The sequence below is a fragment of the Leuresthes tenuis genome, unplaced genomic scaffold (assembly GCF_036924035.1).
Source record: "Leuresthes tenuis unplaced genomic scaffold, fLeuTen1.0.hap1 SCAF_2, whole genome shotgun sequence".
Lineage (NCBI taxonomy): Eukaryota > Metazoa > Chordata > Actinopteri > Atheriniformes > Atherinopsidae > Leuresthes > Leuresthes tenuis.
In genome coordinates, this window is record NW_027325356.1 from 38,102,269 (window position 1) to 38,128,077 (window position 25,809).

General features: G+C 40.2%; 1 protein-coding gene across 2 annotated transcripts; it reads left to right on the top strand.

Moving 5' to 3' along the window:
• Positions 1-1,219: 1,219 nt before the first annotated feature.
• On the top strand, positions 1,220-25,665 carry rhpn2 (rhophilin, Rho GTPase binding protein 2). Of its 2 annotated transcripts, none has more exons than XM_072381011.1 (15): positions 1,220-1,452; positions 5,766-5,881; positions 9,475-9,603; positions 13,638-13,713; positions 14,512-14,589; positions 15,099-15,223; positions 15,778-15,944; positions 17,239-17,426; positions 17,520-17,676; positions 18,806-18,925; positions 19,074-19,265; positions 19,665-19,741; positions 22,056-22,202; positions 23,024-23,179; positions 23,440-25,665. In XM_072381011.1, the coding sequence occupies exons 1-15, from the start codon at positions 1,387-1,389 to the stop codon at positions 23,704-23,706; spliced, it is 2,061 nt and encodes a 686-aa protein (XP_072237112.1). In that variant the 5' UTR covers positions 1,220-1,386; the 3' UTR covers positions 23,707-25,665. The 2 variants fall into 2 exon arrangements, with proteins under 2 accessions (XP_072237112.1, XP_072237114.1); XM_072381013.1 differs by having other exon boundaries at positions 19,665-19,711.
• The last annotated feature ends 144 nt before the right edge of the window (positions 25,666-25,809 follow it).

Consider the following 25,809-nt stretch of genomic DNA (forward strand, 5'->3'; position numbering starts at 1 on the left):
TCATATGCAGAAATCTCCCAGACAAAGATAGATTTGGCCTAGCTTACGGTCAAAGCACAAGACCAATTCCCTGGTTTCACCTCGGTTTAGTTGTTAATAATCCTCCTGGCATTAACAACTACCTCCTCCACAAACAGGAATCCACCATGCTTACATCCTCGTCAGTCACACAAAAGCACACGGCTGTTCTTGTTTCAACAAAATAATTAACAATAAATCCTATTGAAGTGCAATTAAACAAGGCAATGACAAAAATTTAGGAAATTATGGATAAGTTCAACACAAGAACGACACAGAAATCAGCTTTAAGCCTTATCAGCTGAAACACAGGTCATCTTGCTGCTGGTGTCAGAGAACCATGTAAAAATGCAGTTAAAAACTATACATTAAAGAAAAAAGTGCTTTCACAGAGCTGTTTTGTTTGCATCTCTTTAACACCATCTGTTTTTCTCTTGTCAGTCTTTTTTTTTTTTTTTTTAAGTTCACCAGGAAAATAAAAGTAGTTTAAGGGAAGCTATGCCAAGGCAAAATGATCCTTATGGTGTTTGTGAGGAAGAAGCCATTTTGCATCATTTTGTTAAACGAGGACACATTTAAAATTTTCAGGAAAAGCACAACAGAAACTGAGAAAATAAAGTTTTAGTTTGAATATTTTTTATATCGTTTACTTTAACTAAATACCACATTAAAGGTGAATATTTCTTTAGGTTTTACAGATTATGGGTATTTAACTAACCATTCTTTAGCTAGCTTTAGCTAAAATAACTCAATATTATTCTGTAGCCTAGTTATATTCCAGTGACTGGCTTTTCTATCAAACCTTTTTTTTTTGCAATATTGCGTATATTTCAGCTGTATGTCGTATATGTATGTCTGTATGACAATAAAATGGCTTTTAACACAACCTGTTGCTTTTTGATTAGCCCACCCATGCTATTAGCATAAAAGTAATTTCTTTAACAAAACAAGGCTAACTCGCGCTCCGACGACTTCAACAGTTAACTTTAGCGGTTGTTGAATAAAAATAAATAAATCTTTGGCATTCATGTTAGTGTATCAGTGTTTTTTTCATATATATGGCATCTTACCGTCTCAATAAAGAAGCACACATCACCTGAATGAAACAGGTGTCTTCCGGTGACTTTTTTTGGATTGTCAACGCCCACGCGCTCCTTTTTTTTTTCTTATCTCGTTTCAATCGTTTGGGCGGAGCTTAGTTTTTGCTGGAAAAGTCCTCGTCCGGGTGGAGTGGAGTCAGAGCAGCGGTGACATTGTCTGAGGATAGAGGATACTCACCTGTTGAATAAGAGTGGTTTGGTTTCTAACGATTTTTTTATTGATTGACTTGTTTTCTTCGCTGAGACGCTTAGAGTGTTTCCCTTCAGGATGACGGACGCTCTCTTACCAAACGGAATTGAGGACGGCGGAGGAGACGGTAACTATTTCAAAAAGGTGAGTTTTGTCTTTCCACACTTAGCAGGACGGTGTGTAGTTGAAAGTGCGTTGGTCTTAGTCACGTAGACTACGTTTTACATAATGTTACGGTTAAAATGGTGAAAATGAGAGGTTGAGCTTATTGACATTTTTCTGTTGAGACTCAAGCTTTTGAAATAATGTTTTCAGAGACAGACACTGGTAAAGTGGCATAAAAAAGACATTTAACGGAGCCTAAGGAACGTTTGCTTTCTCATTCTTTCCCTGTCTCACCATTACAGTGATGGCATTTTTACTCATTAATTTAAGCGCTTTAAAATATACTTTCTAATGTGTTACATGTAATGAAACAAACATTTAATTTGAAAACTCGGTGTGAAGAAGAACTTTTTAAAAGTCTTTTCCTCTCTCGGTGTGTCATTAACAGCCGCAGTGTGCTGCTGCTCTAATAATAGCTTTCACTGGTGAGAATGAAGGGATAGTGATTATCAGTTTCCTGTTTGTTGTCAAATGTGTGGTGGCGATTAATGGTTAATAGCTCTGTTTGCATCCATGGTAAGCTTAGGTATAATTAGCCCACAGACAATTCAAGCTAAAACGTTTTGTTCTCATTGTTCATGTTGAATAACGCGTTTTACTCAATTGTCCCCTATATTGTTGATCGTTGTTATTAGGGAAATATTAGATGTCCACCAACTCCCCTTTATGTGAGCTTTTAACCAGCTGAGTGTATATTTACAGTTGCACACAAGAGACAATGTCATAATCGGTGTGATTGAAATGCAAATGTCGGTGACGGGTTACCTTTATCGAAACTTCGATAAGGGCCACATCTTCCTAACTGTGTTTTAAGGTGAAGTCTTCTTATCATGTAAAGTAGCCGGTGAATTGATCAGTTTCACATATCAAGTACTTGTGACTGCAATGCTTTCAAGAGCTCTCTGTTTGCCTAGTTTGAGGTAACGAGAGAGACAGTTGGCAATGGTTGACTGATTATCTAATGTGTTTTTACTGAGCTCCCTGTCTGCCATGCTGTGGTCTCATTGCTCCACATGTGCTCTGGTATCCTCAGCCAGAGTGTTTCCATAGACTCGCTTATTTAGGTGGGCATCTGAGCATAGCCTTTGTGTCTTTCAATCCTCTTGAATCCCCCTCTGAACGCTGTCTGGATTGAGCCTCTGTGCTGCACTTCCTGTGTCTATAAAAAGGTCAGTGGGAGCCGGAGTCTGGCACAGCCACATGATGGAAGACTGTAAGGTCTCATATCCCAGTAACGAAATGTTGCCTTTTTGTGTATTGCCCAACTTGCCCTACTAAGTCTTTCTACATTGTCTTCTTCATTTCTCAGTCTTGAGCGTTCGTGACTTTTACTTTCACAGCCTTTCTCTGTTGAAAGCGCTTGCACATCCACCTAAACCACAAGTTAATTTTCTGTTCTCATTTTGTTATGTTAAAGTGATTTGCAATTAGGAAACTTCTTGGTCAAATCTTAACCAGTGGGAGCCAAGATGAGCATTTTTTTTGTGCTCCTCTTTCTCTCGGGTGAAAATGAGTTTAATAATTTACAAAGCCTCACTGGATCCCACTTATGCTCCAGGGAGCTGTCGTGGTTCGGGGCTTCCTTCCCAGCCGTCCACAGTTTCACATCCAGCTGGCTGAGGTCCGACTGGATGGTTGCAGGATGGAAAGATGGCAGCACAAAGAGCCGAATCTGCATGTTTGTTCTCCTCATCCTCCTCGGCCAACAAGAGCATTGACGTAGCATCTGGCCCGAGGCTGTCCTTCAGCCAGACCACAGACACAAATTGACAACATGTGCCCTGGTTCCCAAACCAGACAAGTTCCCCTCACTTGGAGACACTGTTAGATTCCCCAAAAGCAGGGTTCACATATTCACATAAGAAAAGGACAAATGAGAAATGCTGTTGTGATGAAATACTTTTTTTTTTTCCTGGATTATGGTTAAAAGATATCCCAGTCTGTCAGGATTTACCCTGGATTCCGTATGGAGAGGCCTTTAGAGAGCATAGAAAAATTCCACCTCGTCATTCACTCCATCATATGAAGTTGGAGTATATAGATGTTGAGCACACTTATGTATTGGGTAAAATGCTGTTTCAACCCATAACTGGGTCATGCCTGAAGCCCCTTCTTGGGTAATTGCCAGTCTTTAATCACTACTTGTGTCAACCAGCAGTCCCATGAGCAATTGCACCACATGTTCTTGATGAACCCTCAGTTATACAACAGCAAACTGATCTGCAGTTTGATGGATATGATGCTGGACTGGACTTCCTTTGTGTTTTTTGCTCTAATGAAGTGTTTTGTATAGTTGTAGAGAAAGGCGGTACTGTTCAAACATGCCAGTGGGTTGAAGGCCTCTCCCTATGCAACTATATGGGTTAGTAAGGGCATTGGCAGGAATGGCAGCAAAGGGTAGGTTTAAGTTTAAGTTCTGCGTGTCTGTTCCTCAAGAGGATGTCCAGTGGTCTGAAGTGACAAACTATTAGACTGGTTTAAAGCCGTTTTAGTTCTACAAAGAGAGAAAAAAGGCCATTCTATCAGTTCTGATCAATCCTCTTCAGAGGCAATACAGTAACAAAAGTCAGATTCTGTTTAAAAGCTCTCCACAAGTAAAGGTGCAGTGTCGCCCTGACAGGTTTGTGGACTCACTGGAGGCTTTGACAATGAAACGATGTGTAATGTGCATGTAAATACCGAAAACGGCATAATGTTTTATTGTGCATCACGGTTTGAAAATAGAAACTTGTTGCTATGGTAACAATCAACCACTGGCCACTCCCTAGTTCTTTGACACTCGCATACACCCTGCTTGAGATGTGATAATTGAATGACGGCATACGCAATTCAGCACACGCCCTCTCCAGTCCCGTGCTAATATCTTTATCCTGACGGCATCCTCAAAATAGCTCCTGTCAGTGAAGGCTCCGGTGCAGCTCTGTTGTTGGAAACATGGCCACTATTTGTACAAATGGTTAATCATTAAACTCTCAGGTCACTGAATTGTTTGCACAGGATCAAATAAGTTGACAACACCAGGGCAGTAGAAGAGCGCCTTTTACTCTTATTATAATGTTACGTTAAATGTGACCTTTGTATGACACGTTTAACCAGCGGTGTTGAAATTTGTTTGTCCCTCCTTCTCTGTCCTGGTCTGGTCACTCATTTTAAGAACAGCCGTAGCATGACTCGGATGGGAATGTTAAAGGTTTGGCAGGGGCCAAGAACTCACCCATAACCATTTAGAATGACTGAAATCAATACAAATAAATCCTACTCCGAAGTTTGATCAACTTCTTTTTCTCCTGGAATCCCACTGGACAGATGAAAAGTAAACAAGAGGAATAACATGCTGCACGCTAACAGAAGGGGTGTTGGTATGTGGTGTTCATGCCCTTTTCCTGACAGGTGTGACTTCTCAAACAGTGCTTTTTGAGTTTGACATCTTTTTTACTTTTAAATTTCCTGTCTAACAGGGGACGGGGGCTGTAAATGGTCTTTACATCAATGCCCATCGACATTTTGCAGTTTTCAGTCACATCTGTCAGAAAAGAGGCTGTTTGAATCAGTGTAACCTATTTTAAGGCATCGTTTGTGGTCACGGTGCATATCTGAAACATAAATAGTTGTTTTTTAAGTTTCTTTAAGGCTGATCAGTTTCTATTGTGGATGTGTAGACACTTTCTGGTTTGTGTTGCCGTTAAACCTCTTTGGGGAAAAAAAAAAAAGCATTGTGCTGACAAGGTTTTGTCACAAATATAATTACAACATCTAAGTGTCCCATGCAGATGACTGTAAACTAACTGGTTTTACTGTTCTGACTGGTTTCTCTGCATCACTCGGTTTTTGTTACCTTGCACTTTTGAATCAGAACACCACACCTTTGTTACTCTTACTGAGTCGGTTAGGATGACGGCCAGGAGCCAGTTTATCAGTGCTCCAGTGAATAACAGCCTGTTGACTCAGTGAGGCAGGTATGCCCGTTCTTCTTCTGGGGACAAGGACGCGCAGCACAGCCACACGCAGGCCATTATCTGTAAACATGGATTGAGAACATGTGGTTCAGTTTAATACATTATGACAAGGCGCAGCCCTCTCCACACCCAATTTATATTTATTTTTATTGTTTTATTGGGTAATAAAGATTTTCAAGAATTTTAAGATCTAAAAGCCAAATAAAGGGCAACAGTTGCCTGCAGAATAGTTCTGTGCTGAGTATGTAATAAATGCCATGCATGTAGTTTTTTCACTTCTCATTAAGAATATGTTATCTTCTGCTGACTTGTTTGTTTTGGATCTCTTTGTCCCAGGGTTGCAACCCGTTAGCACAGACCGGACGAAGCAAACTGCAGAATAAGCGAGCCAGTTTGAACCAGCAAATCATCAAGCAGATGAGGATGAGGGCCGGAGCCGAGAATCTGCTGAAGTAAGACCAAACTGAGACATGCGTACAGCACATTGTATGGATGCACTGTTTGTGAGCATGATTGTTAATTTTCCCACAAAGTGAGAGTCAGTCCAGAGTGCAAAAGTGTTAGGAGGAGAAAATAGCCATCCAGCATAGGTGGTCAAACAAAAACACACTCCTGCAAATCCACGTGTGTTTGCATGTGTTATATAAAGGGAGGAAAAAAAATAATGTTAGTTAGTTGCATCTCTGTGGGGCACTTCTGGTAAACTGGAGCTGTTGGTCGATTTTTGACAAGTTTGGCTTCACCTCTTTTGGCATTCTGTCATCACAGGGATCAGATGATAAGCAGTCTCAAAGAGGAGCATTCCATGTAGCATGGAAACAAAGAGCCACTGTGATATGTGGTTGACAGGAAACCTCAGAAAATTCTACCTGCTCAACTTGATTAGGTTGCAAAACTAGAACCTGCTGATCAGATTTGACTTTTTTCTTTTCTTTTTTTCCTTCTTAAGTCATTTTTAGATTAAATTTGGAGGAAAAATATAGTGGCAAGAAGTTGAAAAGCTGTGTTTCAGGGACACAGGTCCAGAGGTTTGTTATCCAATCAGGGCAGAGTCGGGGAAAAGGACGGTGTGTTTCTACAAATGCTGTCGGTTGTTAAACCGCTGGAAGCTGCTTTAGTGGAAGACACATAGTCTGTCTAGTGCTTGCTGCCTGGTGAGGGAAATAAAAGGGTCAGAGGCCTTACCCATAGGATTTTTCATCGTATCTAATCATATAAAAAAGATTTAAAGAAAAACAAAGGGGGGAAAAATAACCTTGAGATGGATGGATGAATGAGTTCCACATAAATTGTACAGCATAAGCATCTAAAAAGCAGAAATTCTTACTTAAGGTTACTGTGTTGGATTGCTTTAGATAACACGAGTTAATCTCGTGTTCTTTGTTTGACAACAATAGTTTATCTCATACCAGATGTTGTCAAGTTCGTTGAACTGTTCATGGTCTGCTGTCAGAAATGTGTCTGGTATCTGAAGCTGACAAGCATTAGCTTATAAGCATGCACCTTTTGCTTGACATACTGTAGCTTCATCATCTGCCTCTGAAAGATCGTCTTTCCCTCCCTTTGTGTTAGGAATAATCCAGTGTGGGAGGAGGCATTCTGTGTACTTGACAGCTATAAAAGCAGATGGCTGGTACTGTTTTGATTCCCCATGTCTGCGTTATTATGGAAAATTGGAGTCCTGGAGGCATCTACAGTAGAAGCATATTAGCAGCTGGTGTCTGTGGACCGTTTTTGTCACTAGAATGACAGGGAGTCTGTGTTGCTTCCTCAACAGCACTTTGAATGTTGATATCAGAACTATGACCATAGTCTAGTGTCAAGACTTACTGGTGTAATACCTGATTTTGATTCCACCGCAAGATGGTCTCCAGTAGTGTGTGCGTATATATTAAGAAGGCCTGTCTTGGCCTGCTTTTAGCCTCGGAGGCCTTCACATTCCTCTAGTACGTCACATAGCCTGACCAGGTGCGTGCGTGTCTGTGCGTGTGTGTGTCTGTGTGTCTGTGCGTGCGTGCGCGTGTGTGTGTGCCTACCTTTGCCAACCCACCTGCAACCCAGAGAACATCCTGGATGTATTTCTTCCAGTATGTTCCAGGTATGCACCCAGGTTTATTTTTAAGGCCTTAAATCATACACAATCTCAGTGTCATTCTGCCACTTATTTTTTGTGTGTGTCTGTTTATAACGAGGTTATCATAGGCTACCCTATCTGCTGCTTGTCACATCAAAAGCACATTTTTATTTCAAATAAAAATATAATTTTACAGAAAATGGGCACATTAGCTTATACCCATGTGTTGACCTTTGATAGTTGTACAGAATAAGAAGTTTATTTTTAATCAGTTATCACATCATGCCTCTTGTGATGTTTTGTTTTTTCATTGAGTAGAGCGATTGTGTGTCATCTTGTTTGTTATTGGCCACCATCGAGTCCCTACCTTCTCCTTTTTATTCTTTTCTCTTGTTCAGCATTCCTCTCTCGATCAGCAACAGGTGGAGTCTGTCTGGACAGACCAGTTTTTTCTTCTCTTCTCTTCTTTTCTCTTCTCTTTTGAGAGTGAGGCTGGTATAAATGAAAACAAGTTACTAAAGGGAAAAAGAATGCAAGTCAGCTTACATCAGTGTTCTTAGGAAGCACTGCTGAGGTTTTGGTCTTCCCCTTCTACTCCCTATCTTGGTGCCAATATCTTGTACCAGCTATCTTATTTATTATATGATTTCTTTTTGGGATAAATGAAGTAGTTCTTAATTTTCATTTAATTTCATATTTCTTCAGATCAGAGGCCCTGATGAAAAGTATGGCAAACTTTGTCAATCTGCCAAAAGTATAGAACAGCCTTTCCATAAAAGAGGATGAGGAAAACTTTAGTCAGGCCACACTTGTTGGCTTACAGTCTGGTTCTCACGCACTGCAGGATGATATTAGATATTGAAATTAGATTTTAATAACAGCCTCTGAGCTAGTTTGCATCTGTTCTCTCCAAACCACAGCACCTCTACATCCTCAACCCTAATATTTCTCCCAAACCAAACCTCCTCAGAAACCCATCGGCAGGCCAAAAGGAAGGGAAGGGATTAACGTTAAGCAGGGCCTTGCATCCATGTTATGTTAGTATCTTTTGTGGAGGCTGAATAGCTGGATGATTTTCAAAGTACAAAGCAAAGCCATTGAAGCCTTCACCAAGTTAAATGTGTGTGTATGAGTAGTCGCAGAGAAGAGACCGGCTCTAAGACATCTCTGGACTGACTGCTTTAGGTTGGGGACGTATGCGTCTGTGTCCCAACTGTTACCACTGACTGAGAACTTGATAGGAGTCACTGTAAAACACAGATAAGGATATAGTGAGACCACTAGGGTTGTGAGTGTTATCTTGTATCGCTACAGATGCACTTGAATTGCAGGTTGTGTTTTCACACACTGACATAAATTCTTCATCACAAAGGATCCAGCTGTTTTGTACGTGGACGCTAACACAAACCCACCCCTCAGAGGTTTTAGAAAAGCCTTATCTCTGCTATGCAGTGGATCCCAACCTGTTTTTCCATGTAGACGCGCAGCTGCATGCAAACACACTCGCAAGGCAGTGCAACAAAGGAATATCCGAGAATAATTTTATTTTTAAAAAGCCAGATGCTCACATAGAATGAAATGACTCGTAGACATTATGAAGGTTGTGGACCCATATTCAGTTACCCACCATAAAAATGTGTCAACCAGTTGAGGGATACATCTGCTCTGCACTCAGCAAAGTAGGGAGTGGGTTTCTGTGTGTGTTGGACAGTAAATCATGTGTGCACAGCAGGGCATAGTGACGCAGGTCTGTGGTCCAGATTACCAGAAGAGACGCACTTGTTTTAATAATGAGCTACAGAAAAGTTTGGCTACATCTGTGGGGATAATGGAAAGAAATGCAGAAATTTTTCTTTTCCTTCCTTTTTTTTCTAATTGCAAATGGTTTATTAATTATTTTTCCTTCTTTGTTCCCTCTTCCATTATTCATCCTCTGTATTTCTTCATCTCTGCACTCTCTACACTATGCAGGGCTACATCCAACAACAAGGTTAAGGAGATGGTACTTTTGGAGTTGAGCTATGTAAACGCCAACCTGCAGCTCTTGATGGGACAGCTGGAAGGACTCAACAGCTCAGTGGAGGTCTACCAGAGCACACAGTAAGTAAAACAGCATTAAGTTTTATCTAATGATGCTGTTGAATAGATTCCATAAGAGATAGCCATGAGGGTTTCCTGCTGTAGATGCAAAAGACTTTGGCACCAGTCCTCTTGTCATATAAGAAGATCCCACCACAGATCCAAACTCTCCGGAATGCTGTACAGTTTATTTGAAAGCTTGAAAATTGACCCCTTTTTGTCGTTTTCTAAACTTGTCATTGTAATTTATCTTCACGGTCTTTAAAGCACAACCCTAGTTTACCGTAAGAATAAATGTTAAAGAGCACGAACACAGTGTTTGTTTGCAGCCAGAGAGAGAGACAGATGGCCCTGACACTCTTTAAATGAAATCCTGCAACACTCTTTCACACAAAGGATGCTTAATGACAGAGGAGCAGAGAAAAGGGGTGTGTGGAGGAGCAGATAGACATTAAGAAAAACTACAAAAACAAAGAGCGTTGCTGTCGAGCTGGACCGACAGGCTTCCGTGACACAATGCATAAAGCAACAAAGAAACTGATTGCTGAACCTGTATGCAAACACAGATAAGCATCTGCTAAAAGGCTTCTCTCAGTCAGCCTCAGTGATGGGTGTGTTCTGAATGGGTGTGAGTTTTAGCAAGAGGTTCTAGAGTTTTCTGTGTTTATAAACTAATTAAAATAAAGCTTGTGTGTTGAAAGGATCCATCAGTACCTCAGCACGTGTCAATAAAGCTTCAGGAAGACGCAAAGGATTAAATGAGAGATACGGAAATGGAGAAGTTTAAAAAAACATGCTGAGAGTTGTTTATGTGAAAAGTGGCATTTCTTCCTAGTCATTTGGAATCCAGTGACACACGCACACTTGTATAGAGAAATCCATGTCACCCATGACAACAAATCACAGCAGGGTAATACAATGTTGAGCTAGGTAGTTGCGGAGGATGGGGGTGCTGTATAGCAGTGACCATAGTAACAGCTGAGGGTCTCTTGGTGATGCAATGGTGCGTGGTTCTGTTAGCTGCTAAAGTTAGGCGGTTTGTTTCTTAATCTTAAAACATATTTAGGGATTTTTTATTTTTTTGTGAATGAGCTGCAGACCTAGTCTCTTGTTATTTCTAAAATAAATCCACAGTTGACCTTGGAAAACCTTAAATGCCAACTTGTAGTTGACACTACAGTAAGCCCGGATTAGTTTGCTTGCCTTACGGGGTCTCAGTCCTGCAAGAACCAGGAGGGTTTAACCTAGTTCCAGTGAGTCAGGCAGCAGGTCTGCATCGCTGCAGACCGACTGGATTCCCTGTGCAAGGCAACAAAGTTTTCCTCTTTGGGAGACATCATGTTTTCTTCTGATATTTTGTATTTTTGAATGGATTTGGCATCTCACCCAAACAAGGAGCGACCACAGAAAAAACCCTCTCCATCAGCCACTAACACTGTTAGTTTCCACATCATTTAGTAGCGGCTTCAGGCTAAAAGCTAAAGTCCCCAATGTCCTCTGTCACATGGCATCAAGCTATAAAGAGCGTCAGAACAAACGATCTCTTGTCAGGCTCTCAGAAAAGCACCTGCTGTCTGAACCATGCGCAGTCAATACGACAGAATCTGGTATCATCTGTTCACCTGAGTCTCTGCTTAAAATACAATTAAACATGTGCATTCTTCAACGTTTTCACATCAGAATATTCACACTTCCAGCTACACAAAAGGCTATACAGCCAGGCGTTCGGGTCATCTTTTCGGAAGATTATTGGATATGTTGAGAAAGTCCTCCTGTGTAATTTCCAAGCAGGTGTCTCACTGGATGAAGCTGTACAGCAACAATGGACTAAGTCTTCTCATTTCAGCCTGAAATACAATCTTGGGCTTAATTACAGAAACAAACAAACAAAAAAACCCTCTCCTCACCTTTCCAGGCTTTTCCCACAGGTCCACTATTCTTTGATAGTTTCTATCTGTTTTTAATTCTCACTCGAACCAGATTCAGCTGTTGTTGTTTTTTTTGGAATGACATAAGGTAACAGAAGGCACACACAGTCTATAGCTGGTGAAGTGTTGGTGGTGGAAATTTGTGCTTTCCTTGAACCATCCCATGGAATTAAATGAACTAATGACTCTTATCTGATTAGTTTAATTAGATATACAAGAACAAGTTGACCATCACTCATTTTGTATATGTTTCCGAGTGTAACATTCCTCCATTGTTGCACCCAGGACCGAAATGTTGCTTCGTCTGGGATTTATAATGCAGTTTGTTCAGTTCCTTTGTGCAATGTTCTTGACCTGAACAAACGGAACCCTCCTACAGATATTCAAAGTAAGCATGACACATGAAAACAGTAAGGTAAAAGTGTAACTCTGCTGCATTGGAATTTTAAAGATAAGAATTTGTTCTTGTCTGTTATCCTACATTAGATGCCCAGTTCCTCTTACTGCTGGTAGCTTGTACTTATTTTCTTATATTTACTTTAGTAAATAAGGAATAATAACAGTGGATGGAGTGGTAGTTTGGTATCATTAGATTAATAAATCTTTAGATCAAATTTACATTTGTTGCTCTTTCTTACATATTCTAAACAAATATCAACATTATGTTATTTTTGCACATGGCTTGTGCAAGAATTTTATGCAAATCTCAAGGAAATATCAGTAGGAAATATTCTCAGTTGTTTTGAATCCCTTTCAAACCACAAGTGTTTTGTTTTTACAAAATTCCCTGAAACGGACTTCCTTATATCACCCTTGTATCAAGTGGAAGATCAGTGCCTATCATTCTTAACCTGTTACCAGTTAAAACAAGCCACCACTCAGCGGTGTCGGAGGAGTGTGCTATAAATGGAAACTGAGCAGCATACTGTGTAAAAACAACATGGAACATACTTTACTACATTTCAACTCGCAACTCAGAATAATTTCTACGCTTTGAGCAGGTCAAACTTGTGCTCTCAATGAAATCTATACCAGTACACCGTCTGTTCCATTTCTTCTTTAACTCCCACTTTTATGGGGTTTGTTTTCCTGAGAAGCTTTTAACATTTTAGATTCCAAGCAGAACACATAGCTTCCTCCCCCATATGCCTGCCTCTACCAAGCCAGAATGATCTCATCTACAAGCACAAATGGAGTACAGTGCAGCCCGTATCTTGCTTTGTCAGCGTTACTGATGCATAAAGTTTCCTATGATCCACTGAGCCGGTATGTGAGAGGAATGCAGGCTTATCATCTAGTGATGAATGAGTGTGAGGAGTTGTTCCTCTGCACTGCTTCTGTAGTGCTTCTGACATATTTTGTCCCCCCTCCTTCCCTTTTTTTTTTTTGTGTGCGTGTCATTTTTAAAAACTCTGCTTTGAGTCTGGGGAGGGTTTAGTTTTTTAAAGCCGCTTTGAACAGCAGCAGGTATCTGTCAGGTTATATTTCCTCAGCCCTGATAACAAGCTGAACCTGCTTTCCATCTGTCAGTAACAAGGGCCTCCGAGTCCCTGCAACCACAAATTCCTAACCATTATGGCTCCCGCCGAGATCAAAACACAAGTTTTTGTGACACCTTCTAGAGGTAAAAGCCAGTTGTTTTTTTTTTTGTTTGTTTTTTTTAGCGGTCAGAGATTTGCTGCATTAGTGATGTAATGATTCATTAATGGGGAATTGGGTGGCTTCACAGTGCAGGGGGACATGAGCCCTGCATTCACCTTTAAATTCTATCTCCTGCAGAGTGTGTTTGCTGCACCATCTGCTTAATCCTGACTTCTCTCCTGTGAAACTACACAAAAGATTAAAGAAAAATGTCAACTTTCTCTGTCAACAAAGTTTTTGCTGGTGGGCTGTTTTCTTATCATACTGTATTGTTGACTTAATATTCCATAGAGGGCCCGGTCTGTGGTCTAAGGGAGTTTCTTGTTTTAACACTTAATTCATCAAACTTCTGAATGTATCAGTATATATTACAGTGGGGTTCTTGAATTTGCTGACCTTGTTTCCAGCATGTCTGTGATGCGCTTCATGTTTATCATAAGATGACTGATTGTGGTATGTCTGTTTGTCTTTCTGTTTTGCTTTCAGTGAAATGGCCAACATTCCTCTGATTGCTCTGGGTCTAAAGGAGACAAAGGAGGTTGACTTCTCTACTCTGTTCAAGGTACAGAGAAAAGTGCCACAATTTCACCAATCCTCAGTGCAAATGTGGTCGTATATAAAAAGCTGAAACATCCAATGTCAGGTTTGGCTCATCAGTTAAAGCTAAAGCAAGAACGATGCAAATTTGACCCACATCAGAAAGCTCCTTTTTTTTTTTTTTTTTTTGTGGATTTAAAACCAGACTTTTTTTTCATCAAGTATTTGGGTCACAGCGTCTACACCCTGTTCACCTGCCACTACTTCATCACCGGCTTCGGTTGCTAAGCTGGTGTTGTTTTCGCCTCGTGAGTTTTGTTTTTCGTTGCTGTTGCTCCTGGAAATGCCTCATAGGGTACGAGCTGTTGCAAGCACTTTTAGTACTTTGGCAGGGTTTCTATGTCATTTTAGGTACAGGCTTGTGTACAAAAACTAGGTCAGTAGTTATTGGGACTAGTTGGGTAATCGCTAAGTTATGTCCCAGAATCTTGTAAATGCCATAATGGCACGTTTATGGGCGATGCTGTTCTGCTTTGCCAGAGGGTATTGTGGCTTTTTGATCTCTGCTCTACTTGTCACTTGCCAGTTTTAATGGCCAGGTGTTTCTGCATCTGGCTTCTTCTGAGGAAAACCAGTTCTCCTCAATTAATTCTGTTTCTGTTACATTTTAGAATTGATTTGGCAGACTGGAGCAGTTGTGAGAGACGCCAGCCTGTGACCAAAATGTCAAATGTTTCGGCCCCAGAACGATCCTCAACTGCTCATCTTTAACATTGGTTTATAAAACTGTTATATTAAGGGTAGGTTTTCCTGTTTTTGACAGGACTTTATCCTGGAGCACTACAGTGAAGATGGAACCAATTTTGTGGATGAGATTGCTGACTTCATGGACCTGCGACAGGTAGCGTGTTCGACTGTTTACTTTACACTGACGTACCACACATAGCACCATGACGTCCTTTTGCCTCGGTAGTTTGGGAACTAATGAGCTGTGTCAGCAGTGTTAGAAAGACATATATCTAATCCTCATTTATTGTTTTTGGCTTTTTTGTCTCCATCCAAATACAATAGAGATGAGAGAAATATATATTTTTATTTTTTTATTTTTTTTGTCTGTGGCGATTAAATCATTCTAAATTGAATTTGAAGGGTACCCTTACATGTACCTGTCTCTTTAGATTACTTTTTGTTGGATACATGTTTCTTCAAGAGAATTAGGCTTTTTGATAAGTTATTACTGTGAGAGCCATAAAACGGTCATCTCTGTGACTAAATATCAGAAAACTACAGTATTAACTTTGTGGGGTTCAGGTGATCCCTTAAATGGGTTTGCTCAAGAGCACTACATCTTCACCACTAAAATGACCTTATGATTACACTGTGTTGGATTTCTTTTCTTCCGTGTCTCAGGCATGCAGAACTCCGAGTCGAAACCAGTCTGGGGTGGACCTGCTCGCAAAATACTACAGCCACCTTCCTCTGATAGAGAGCCGGTTCTTCTCACCAACTCGCCAGACCGGCATCTTTTTTACCTGGTAAAGTTATTCTATATTCTTTCTAATTACGTACTGGAATAAAAAGAAAAATAATAAACATTTTAGAAATTACAATCAACAGAAACATTTCCATAACTTTCTAACACCCTAAATCCACAGATCAGCTCATATATCTACCAACACTCACAGCCTCATACAAGCAATACGTAAAGCGTTTAGTGGCAGCTGTTTGACTTTCTGCAGCATTTTCTTTCTTACATGAAAGAGGATTATAGAGAAGAAATGCAGTCTGCCTTAGAGGTAAACATACATGGATTACTTTATCATCAAAATCAAATATTATAAAACCTTACCCTGGAAATTTGGAGGATTTTCCTTTCACACTCGAGCAAAACGGCTTCCTGTAGGTTATTGTTGCCAGATTCACACTGAAGATATTTTAATTCCAAACGCCTTATTCTATGTTACTAGTTCCATACTTTGCAGTGTTAATTGTCTTTTCTCTAACCTAACGGAATAACATTTTTTCTAAGGCACTTTTAAGATTTCCTCTACAGAAATAAATGGTGAATTCTCTGGCTTCTCTCCTGTAGGTACGATTCCTTCACTGGAGTGCCGGTATGCCAACAGAATCTGTCTCTGGAGAAGGCCAGCATCCTCTTCAACATGGCCGCCCTCTACACCCAGATTGGTACTCGCAGTGACCGACAGACGATAGTCGGCCTGGACGAGGTCATCTCTTCCTTTCAGAAAGCAGCAGGTATGTGGAGATGGATTTCAGTTACTACACTGAGTAGTACAAACAAAGTACATGTAATTTATCACTGTAATGACACAATGAGTCATTGCTCAGAGAAATAGCGCTCATGCAAACAAAGCCTTATTTTCAGTTTGAGTCAGCCTCCACCCTCTGACATCTGTTCCATGATGGAGAATAAATGCTTCTTGTTATGTGGCTGAACTCCAAAAAGCACCAATAATATGAAGTGGCTTCCTAGCCCTCAAAGGTTTTCAGGAAGCTCAAACAAGTCTTGATAGAATTATGACTTTGCAATATGGTCTGTATTACACTATAATTACAGCCCTGAACACAGCTTTAGTGAAGTTACTTTGACTATATTTTAGGCTTATATAAACTAAAACAATTATGCAGTTATGGAGAACATTGTCTCAGCAGTTATCTAAGCTGGGTTCTAATAGAAAGAAGTGTGTGTATATGTATGTATGTATATACAACAACTACAGAATCTTAGCTAAAGACTAGCAAGGCGGTGCTCTGTTATTAAGCTGTCCACAACTTTCTGTCGCCAGCTTTCTAGTCTGAAAGATGAGAAGCAGGCATTCTTAGTTGAAATACAGATGGTCTTCTAGCTTCCAGTAACCAGGAAGTCTAATTTGAATAGATTCATGTCTTGACTCAGTTTTAAAGAATCACACACTTTTTCCTTTACTACTGAATAGTGAAATGACAATAAAGAGCCAAGACTTAACTTTTGGAGACGTTTAAAACATCTGTAAGAGACTGCCTCAGTATTTAAGATCAAAGTGCCATTACAGCGACATCTGTGAGTCTGTGGACAAGAAATTTTCATGCCTCCTCTAAATGAACTCATTCAGTTTGGCACATGAACATTCACTGTTTCTCAAACTATTAATTATGCTGTTGGACTAATAAAAATCAGACTTTGGAGGTGAATGACTCTTACACGGGACAGGAAAAGAGCGTTTTCAACATAATATTTAAAAAAAACTTTAAAGTTGTCGTAGTTATTTCACTTTTTACTGCCTTTGCACCTAAAACCTGCCAATAATTGCCAGTACAGAATGCTGATTAGTTCAGCTGACTGTAGCCTGACTGCAAACAAGCAGCATGAAACAAGAAAAGATGGATTCTTTTGTGATTGTAAATCTTACCAATCTAGTAAGTTTTCTTAGAAATTAAGAAAGTTTTAAAAGAAACTGGTGTTTTAATCTAAATTCACTGATTAACTGCAATAGTTTTTTCTTTAGACTACATTTGCTTGTAGCTGTGCTCACCTCTTGCTCTCCTTCAGGTATCCTGAACTACCTTAAAGAGACTTTCACTCACACTCCAAGCTACGACATGGGTCCAGCCATGCTCAGCATGCTGATTCGGCTGATGCTTGCTCAAGCACAAGAGGGCTTGTTTGAGAAGAATGCACTGCCTGGGATCCGAAACCAGTTCTACCCTCTGATGAAAATGGCCCAGGAGGCTGCAAAGGTAAATGGCTGCAAAGTCAATCATCTTGTTAAAGTATGCATTCTTTTGCTGAACACCTGCTGAACAGTAATTCTGCCATCTGCTTCCTGCCAGGTCTCAGAAATTTATGACCAAGTCCATCAATCCATGATCCAGATGCCAATCAAAGACAATGTTCCATTGTTCTGGTCCACCATGTCGCAAGTCAAAACCAACCACTATCGCTCCATGGCACATTACTTTGTCGCCTCAGCGCTGCTGGACCACGAATGTAAGAAGAAAAATAAATTTTACACATATTGAATTTGTAAAAGATGACCGAGATCTCATAACATCTAACTTTTAAGTCCCTGGTGTTAGCATTACTTTTGTCTGTTCAGGTGTAAATCAGCTCTAAGTTTATTCTTTAAGGACTCCGGCGGCCTTATTTTGAACACCCCTGAATACACAATCAGTGCCGCTCAGGCCACTGGGTTGGTTGTGTCAATTGGTCGGACTGAACCACAGCCAGACCCAGTGCTATTACATAACAGCTATTTAAAGATCCACACATGCTCAAACACACACACCCTCATAGGCTTTGTTTCCTGGAACTGTGGACAGAGAGTGAAAAGACTGCGAGAGAATTCAAGGCAGCAAAGAGGGATGTTTGGAATGAGTAGAATAGACTTCAGATATGCAGTTGCACATTTCAAAAGACTACCTTGGAAAGAAAATGAACGAGTATATCAAATGCATAAAGCTGTGTAGTGGATGGTAATAGTTCTTTGGATGAGAAAGGACTGAATAGAGGAAGCGAAGCAGCTTTGAGTTTGGCAGCTCATTAACAGATTCCTGTGTGAACAACGAAAATGAAGCAATTAACCACAGGACTGTAGAGAGGACTTTACCAAGAAAAAAGATTAACCTCAAACACGCAAATAAATACTGGTACCGTCACTGGGAGGCAGACGACATGGGTAAAGCCCAAAGAAAGTTCTAATTATGTAGATTCACCCTTTAAAGCCAGGAGATGGAGAACACTTTTCACAAGAACACACCAAGTTTTTGGAAAGTTGGCATTTCGCTGAGCGTATTCATTAAATAATTAGACACAGCTCTCACAGTCTTCCATAATCCAGGCCAGCACTTAACTCTTTCTGGCCCGAGGCTTTGTTTAGACAAGCCTCCTAAAAGCCTGAGAGTTTTCTGTCAAATTTAAAAACTCTCCTTCAAATCTTTTTATTTCTCAACCTCTGAAGAAACTACAACCATAAAATACAAAGAATTTCTGGGGTTTGCCACTTGGCTCTGAAGTAAATGATCTTTTTTCCTATTTTTGTTTTAAACAAAGTGTTAAAAAAGCATCGCCATGCACATACATAAATTTAGATTAAGTTGTTTTTGATCTGTCTGTTCAGTGGGTCCCAGTGACGATGAGGACCAGCAGGAGAAGACCTTGTCACAGGTGTATGATCAGCTCCCTGAGGGATGCACTCCTCTGGACATCCTGAAGAAGGATGATGAACGTCAGCGCACTGGTAAGAAGAAAAATGGAACAGCAGGACACAAAGTGCCTCGGCACCTGGCACGACTCTTCATATTAATCTCATTGCCACTTCTTTCTTCTCTCCTTCCACTCGTGTGTGTGCTTTCTTTTTAATGGTGAATTTTCCTTGTTGTATCAAGGTAAAGCTCACATTCGTCGTGCCATCCGTGGTCACGAGGAGGCTCTGAGGATTTATAGTCTGTGCCACCACTTGAAGCTTGAGGTTCTGCAGGAAATCTTAAAAGCCAGCCACCAGCGCTCGCTCAACAAGTACAGTGAGGTTGAAAACGAGGAGGAGTTCACAGACTACATGGAGGCCCCGGACATCATCCGTGAGTGTTTTCATGAGGGCAACAAAATATCCCATCTTAACTAATCTCAGGATGCAGCGATAAGATTAAAACAGTTGTTAAGATTGAGTTCCCATTGGATGTTCCTGAGGTGAGAGCTAATCTTTCTCATACCGATATAGAACCTGAACAATCACCTTATTGTCACTACAACTAATACTTGCCAAGAAACTGAGGGAGTTTTGTCTCTCAGGAAACTGTTAATAAAAAAAGTTCCTGTGTTGTGATCCATACCTGCTGCAATATGGCAGCTATGACATTTTTTTCCAACTGCAGATGATGTGAGGTTTACACTGTTAACTCCCAGCCTGCCTCTTTACTGGGCACCAGCTGAAATGTGGCTGTAACAGTAAACATTGTATTTTTTTCCTCCTTTCAAAGCTAAAACTGAGCACAAAGCAGAGATGGAGGTTCCCAACACTACAAAGGTGAAAGTCATCGACTTTTTCCAGAGGCTGGTATGTGGGTTACTAAAATCTTTCCACTCACGTTGCTGTTTTTTCATACATGATGGTTGCTTTATTCATCAAGTGACATAGATTGGCTCTGGATTTTTAGTTGTGCTTAATTGTATTTTAACACCCAGAGAGTGTTCTTTGTCATTTCTGAATACAACCAACCAAGGTGAGCCTCCTGGAAGCTTTGGCACAGTTGACTTATAGAAAGCACTCTTGTTTCCAAAGCCTCCCGGACTGTCACCTAAAGCAAAACACTAACACTAACACTAACAGTGGACAGAGGTGTTCTGGTCGGGTTAATGAGGTATATATTTAAGGCACCACACAGGCCTGGAGCTTATTACTGGAGCTAGAGACTTATGGTTAATTTCAAGTATACTGCTCATTCAATCAATATTTATTCCTAATCTCATCATGTTGCAAGGCTGATGTTTGTTTCCCTCTGGGATCTCTTATGCTAAATACATGAAGCGATGTTACTCTTCATTTTCTCATGGTGCTTTGTGAGATGGGACACTGGCATCCTTCGTCAGTGCAGCTCGGTTGATGTCCTTTTGGTACACACATTCAGTTTGTTAAACACAGTTTAACAAACAGTTTAACGGCTGTCTGTTTCTAAACAAATCCTTTATGCGAATAATTCATAATCGTTCAAACGTCAGAAGGGATGTTCCCAGGCAGCAGGGTGTTAAGAATCTCTGAGAATAAGTACCCCTCTGTCTCCTGTCATAAAATCCCACCCAGCTCCTCATTTGCATTCAAAGCAACAACACTGTAATCCCTCGAGAGCTGAAGTGGAATGTGAGGTTGAAAACTTACATCCAGCACTATCTCTCCATACAATCGCTGGGGTGAGAGTTAAACCAGGACAGACGGCAATCACCTTGGTGTTATATGGGATTAATTGTCAGGGTTTAGTAGAGAAGAGATTTTCCCAGCAGATAGCAGGCGTAAAGAAGAAGAATGTGAACCTTTAGAAACAACCTGGATCCTGCATAATAACAAACAAACCTAATATTTTTTTATTATTAAATGCAACCATGAAACCTGAACCTTTGGATTTTATGAGCAGATCAGACTTGCTCAGCAATGAGGTACAATTCTGAACTACTTTCTGACTTTGCTTTAGCTGAGTCGTATTTTTGGATGTTTTTGATTCTCGAGTTTATCTTCAAGCGTTGCTTGAAGTTTATTTATTTTTGCTCTGAGCGGATCCAAAAGATTCTACAGTTAAAGCCTACATCAACCTACACAGCAATATTCTGGTATCAACTCGATTAAGACCTTACTCTGAATAAGACGCTTGACCACGTCTGACCATGTTATCAGGATTTTCAGACCACCACCTAAGGTCATATTCGGAGTAACCAATAATCAAATTAAGATACATGGAGTATGCCAATCTTAATCACATTATGCCTACAAGCATACACCTTTTGTTATAAAATCCTTCTGTAGTTTTCAGGGCATCTCGTCACACACACTGCTACTTACAACACTTGTTTTGGACCGTGGCATTTCCAGGTCCACTTGATATGAGTAATATGAGCAAATTTAGGCTTCTTTTTAAAGAACACCGTCACTTGTTTTGGGTTTGATTTCATAGATCCTGTTGCTTGTTTCTGTTATAAGATCTGGCAATGCTGGCTCCAGTGTAGTTCAATGCAGTACAGAAAGACTGCAGAGAAAAGAAAACCTACTTTTGGGGTTAGGGAGAAACCTGAGGATTTTGAAGAGTCATGGATATGATTAAGACTTTGGATGGGTGACAACAGTGTGCTTTTGTAGGGGATGTAATGTGGGTATGAGTCGCTTCATTCCCTAATATGTGAACTTCGGTATGAATGGAATATCCTATATGTAACTAAATGCATAAACACAAATCCCATAATCGGAATTTTGTCTTGTTTAGATTAAGGTCAATAGTCTGAATGTTGCTCAAACATTTATCTTATATTAAGTTTCATTAAGCAGACAATCTCGCTGTTAATTAATGTCGATAAATGAAGGTCTGAACATATTTCAAGTTACACACACAGTACATGTATATTACAGCTTGAATGCCTAATTGCTGAAGTCTGACAACTCAGGTGGTCAAGTGGGATGAGGGGGATTATAAATGATTCCTTGTCACATGGCATTCATCCACCACAACTGCATTTGGTTGTTAATGTACAGGAATCTGCTTCTGACCACGGTGCTTATTTGAAGTTTCAGTTTTCACCAAAATGAAATTCAGCAGGATTTGAACTTGTCTTGTCTACAAATGCTGCAGCCACATTAACCCCATCATCCCCACACTGTGTCCACCCAGGGTCCTCTGTCATTCTTCTCAGCCAAGCAGAGGTGGACGGCCCCACGGACTATACAACTTTGCCCACAGGACAGAGACCTGGGTTTTACCTTGAAAGGAGAACAGCCAGTCCAGGTGGTTTCATTGGATCCCATGTGTCCAGCTGCTGTGAGTTCAATTATTTTCTTTAGCACTGATGAGCCACTGATGGCAGTCCACAGAGACAGAGAATAGGCAGTTTTCCTTTTTAAAAAGTAAGATTTGGGATTTTTGTTTTCCAATAAGAAAGAAAAATGCATGTGACTAGTCCTAATAGTTAGAATTTACTCACTGTGTGACCTCAGAGGAGAGATTTTCTGTTCGACGAACATCTGATTACATAAAGTCATTTTCTAAAACTTAAGCGGTATTTTGCTTTTAAACAATGTTGGAATACACTACCCTCCTCCCCCTCTGCCATTCTGCCTACTAATTTGATTAAGAATTGGGGAGTATTTACACTCGACAATCCTTTTCATCCTGACAGCTCATTAAGAGGTGCTGACAAAAAGCAGACTCTTATTAGACCCTGCAGGCTATGCAGAGGAACAGATTAGTTGGACTGCATAAGCCTAACTAGGCCAAACTCTTTATAACTTTTAATTCTGTAGTCAACAGGATTTTTAATTAGAGCCGACTGGTTTTCCAGCTCTTGCTGACCTGCTCAGGTGACTGTGGATCAGACAGAAATAGTTCAAAATCAAGTTTATAAAGACACTGTCTCAGACCTTACAGCAGGTAAGACTCGCTTGCCTGCTGTAAAGAATATAAGTAGTGTTCAGGACAAAACTTTCTCTTCAGGTTCAGGTAGCTGCCCATAGAGCTGTTGATGGAAATCATGTGAACATGACTGGTTGCTGTTTAGATAAAACATCAGCTGTGAATATTTACAGTCTGACATATCAGACGTTGGGTTGTCTAACGCCTGTTTTTTGTCACGTCTTTTTAAGGCTAACGGGCTCAAAGAGGGAGACTACATTGTGGCTGTGGGTGACACTGACTGCAAATGGATGGGTGTGAGCGAGGTGATGCGATTTCTGAAGGATGTAAATGAAGAGGGGATCGATATCCAGGTGGTCAGCATAATGGATAGCAATCCTCCCATGGTATGTCCTGCCACATTTCTGTCTCAAGTGTTGGAGCAGTTATCACACAGCAAAATAGTTTTTTGAGAATCGGGAGTAATTAAACTTTACTGTAAAGCGTTTCAGATTTGTCTGGAAGTTGTTTACTAGAAATATAGTCTGTACCAGTTTTCTTTGTTTTGACCCACTTGCTGTGTTTAATATGGTGGCTCTAAATATCTCTTTTGACTGTATGGTGTAATCAGAAACAGCTATTTTAAATACTGTCTGTCTCTACCTAGCCAACCAAGAGTGCCACCTTCTGTGGGAACCTGCCTAAGACCTACTCCATGATTTGCCTGGCCTATAATGATGACGACAAGCATTCCAAGTCCCGCAAAGTAACCAAGAAGCCGTCATTCATTAGCTGGGGTCTGAAGAACAAGATGAGGAGTGTCAGCACCCTCAGCCTTCCCACAGCAGACCAGTCTGGCTCTTTGCCCTGGAATAAACCCTGTCCCACCTTCCCCAGCTCCAGTTCATACAACAACGACAGTGCCCTCTACTGAGCTAACTGCAGGCTTTTAACTGTCTGCAAATACTGTGCAGCATGCATATTGAGCCTAGTATGGCTATGTACAGTACTTTGCTGTACCCATACTGGACCTGCTATGGTAAAGTGTCAGTGCCCTTTGGTGTTTCCACTGGAATACTAGCAGTAATGTATGTAGCTTGTAGTCACCAGCTTAACAGTGACATTATTGCCAGATACTATGAAAAGTGTCTGTGCCAAATACTGTACATGGATGCCTATGTTGTTACATGGGCTCTTTGCCTGCACAATCCTGTATTTGAGGTAAAATGACTAACACCAAACATTATGGGAACTCATTCTGTGCCATGCCAGTATGTGTACAGCACAACTGCAGTGTGGGAAAACATACTGTTTCATTCCACTGTCTGTCTATTTATACACAGCACTGAGACAGCTTTCTGACTTACACTATCATCTCAGTATTTATTTCTAGAGGGGAAGAAAAAAAAAGAAAAACGCTTCAGATGAATTGAAAGAGGAAAACAAAGCTTAAACACACCCTTTGCTGGTTTCTATTTGACTGCAAGGCAGTGGTTTTATTCTGGCGTAAGCCATCCTTTGTTACCTCCATTGTGTTCTGGGGTAGCTGTGCAACAGTTCCATTCTCTGTGCATCCTCAGTACATGTTGATATCACACTGTGTATGTTAAGGATTCTGTCATTGATACAATATTTGTCATTGGGGTTTGAAGGACATGTAAATTCTAAATGGACATTTACATTTAACAAACCTTGCAAAATGCTAAACAGTCATTTAGGGATTATAAGATGTGCTGTGAAGTTTATTTTTCTTTTGTTTTGGGAGAATTGTAGAATGCAATGTCCTATATAAGCTGCTAAAAATCATTTATACTTTGATTATGTGTTACTGTCATGTAAAATTGTATTTGTAAGACAGCATTTGAAGAGCAGTGTCTTAGCTGAGTGCCACACCTGGGACATATTGCATATGGAAATGTTGGTATTTTGTTTTGCTTAATGTACCAGTCACGCCACGGACCAACAAGCCTCCACGAATCATTTACCAGTCTGATGTATCTTACCCAATTCTGGCCTATTTGTCTGTTTGTACGAAGAGCTGCGGCTGTGCATCTGTGTTAATGTGAATTTTGTATGTACTCAAAGCTTCTTTTGTCTCTAAAAGGGAAGAATGTGCACAAACTGAAATTCATGCATCACACCTGGACAGCCAACAGTGACTTTGAGCTCACTGTCAGGTTTATACGGTTCGTCTCTACTCGTCTTAATCCAAGTCGCATCCCACATTTTACTGACACTTTGCAGTGTTGGACTATCTCTTTATCTACAAAGTAGATTCTTATATACGTTTGATAATCAAATTATTTATGTAATAATAATTGAAAAACAACACAAAAAGAAATGTGTATATATATATATATATATACCTGTAAGTTGTAAGTTTTAGCTCCAGTTTGTGAATGATCACGTTGTGAATTGTTGTATGGTGGATTTCTGGGTCTCTTGGAGGAATGTATTTTATTAGTTTTGCTTAAATCTTTGGTGAACTTATATACAGCTACATCTTGTTTATGTAAAGATATTTCTAAATTGTAAATGTTTTTAAACTGTATCACTATGATTATGTAAAACTCTGTACTGTGTTTTTACCTAACATGTCTTAAGTGCCATTTAGGTTAGATCATGAAGGAAATATTAAATGTATAAGAAAACTGTGCTTTCATTGCTCCGTATTGTGCTCAGTGAGTGACGCATGTATACCATCCCAGAGGTTATTAACATAACATCTTTTTTGTTCACGCCACAGTGCCTTGGGATTCTAGAAGCCTTAGCATATATGCAAATGGTGCTAGTTCTGGGTTGCTTTGCTCCTTTTTCTGCACTTTGTGCTGCATGGCTGCTCATTGTTAGGTCTCTATCATGTATGTAAAGTCAAATAAAAGAATAAAAAGAGTTCAAGATGGATTTTTTTTCTCAAGTATATGCTCAACCGTAACATATCTCTGAGGTTCAAAATACCAAGAAGGTTGGAAATATCTGGAATGGAGTTTGTCCGCAGTGAACACGCAAATAAAGTCAACACTCATATCTTTAACTA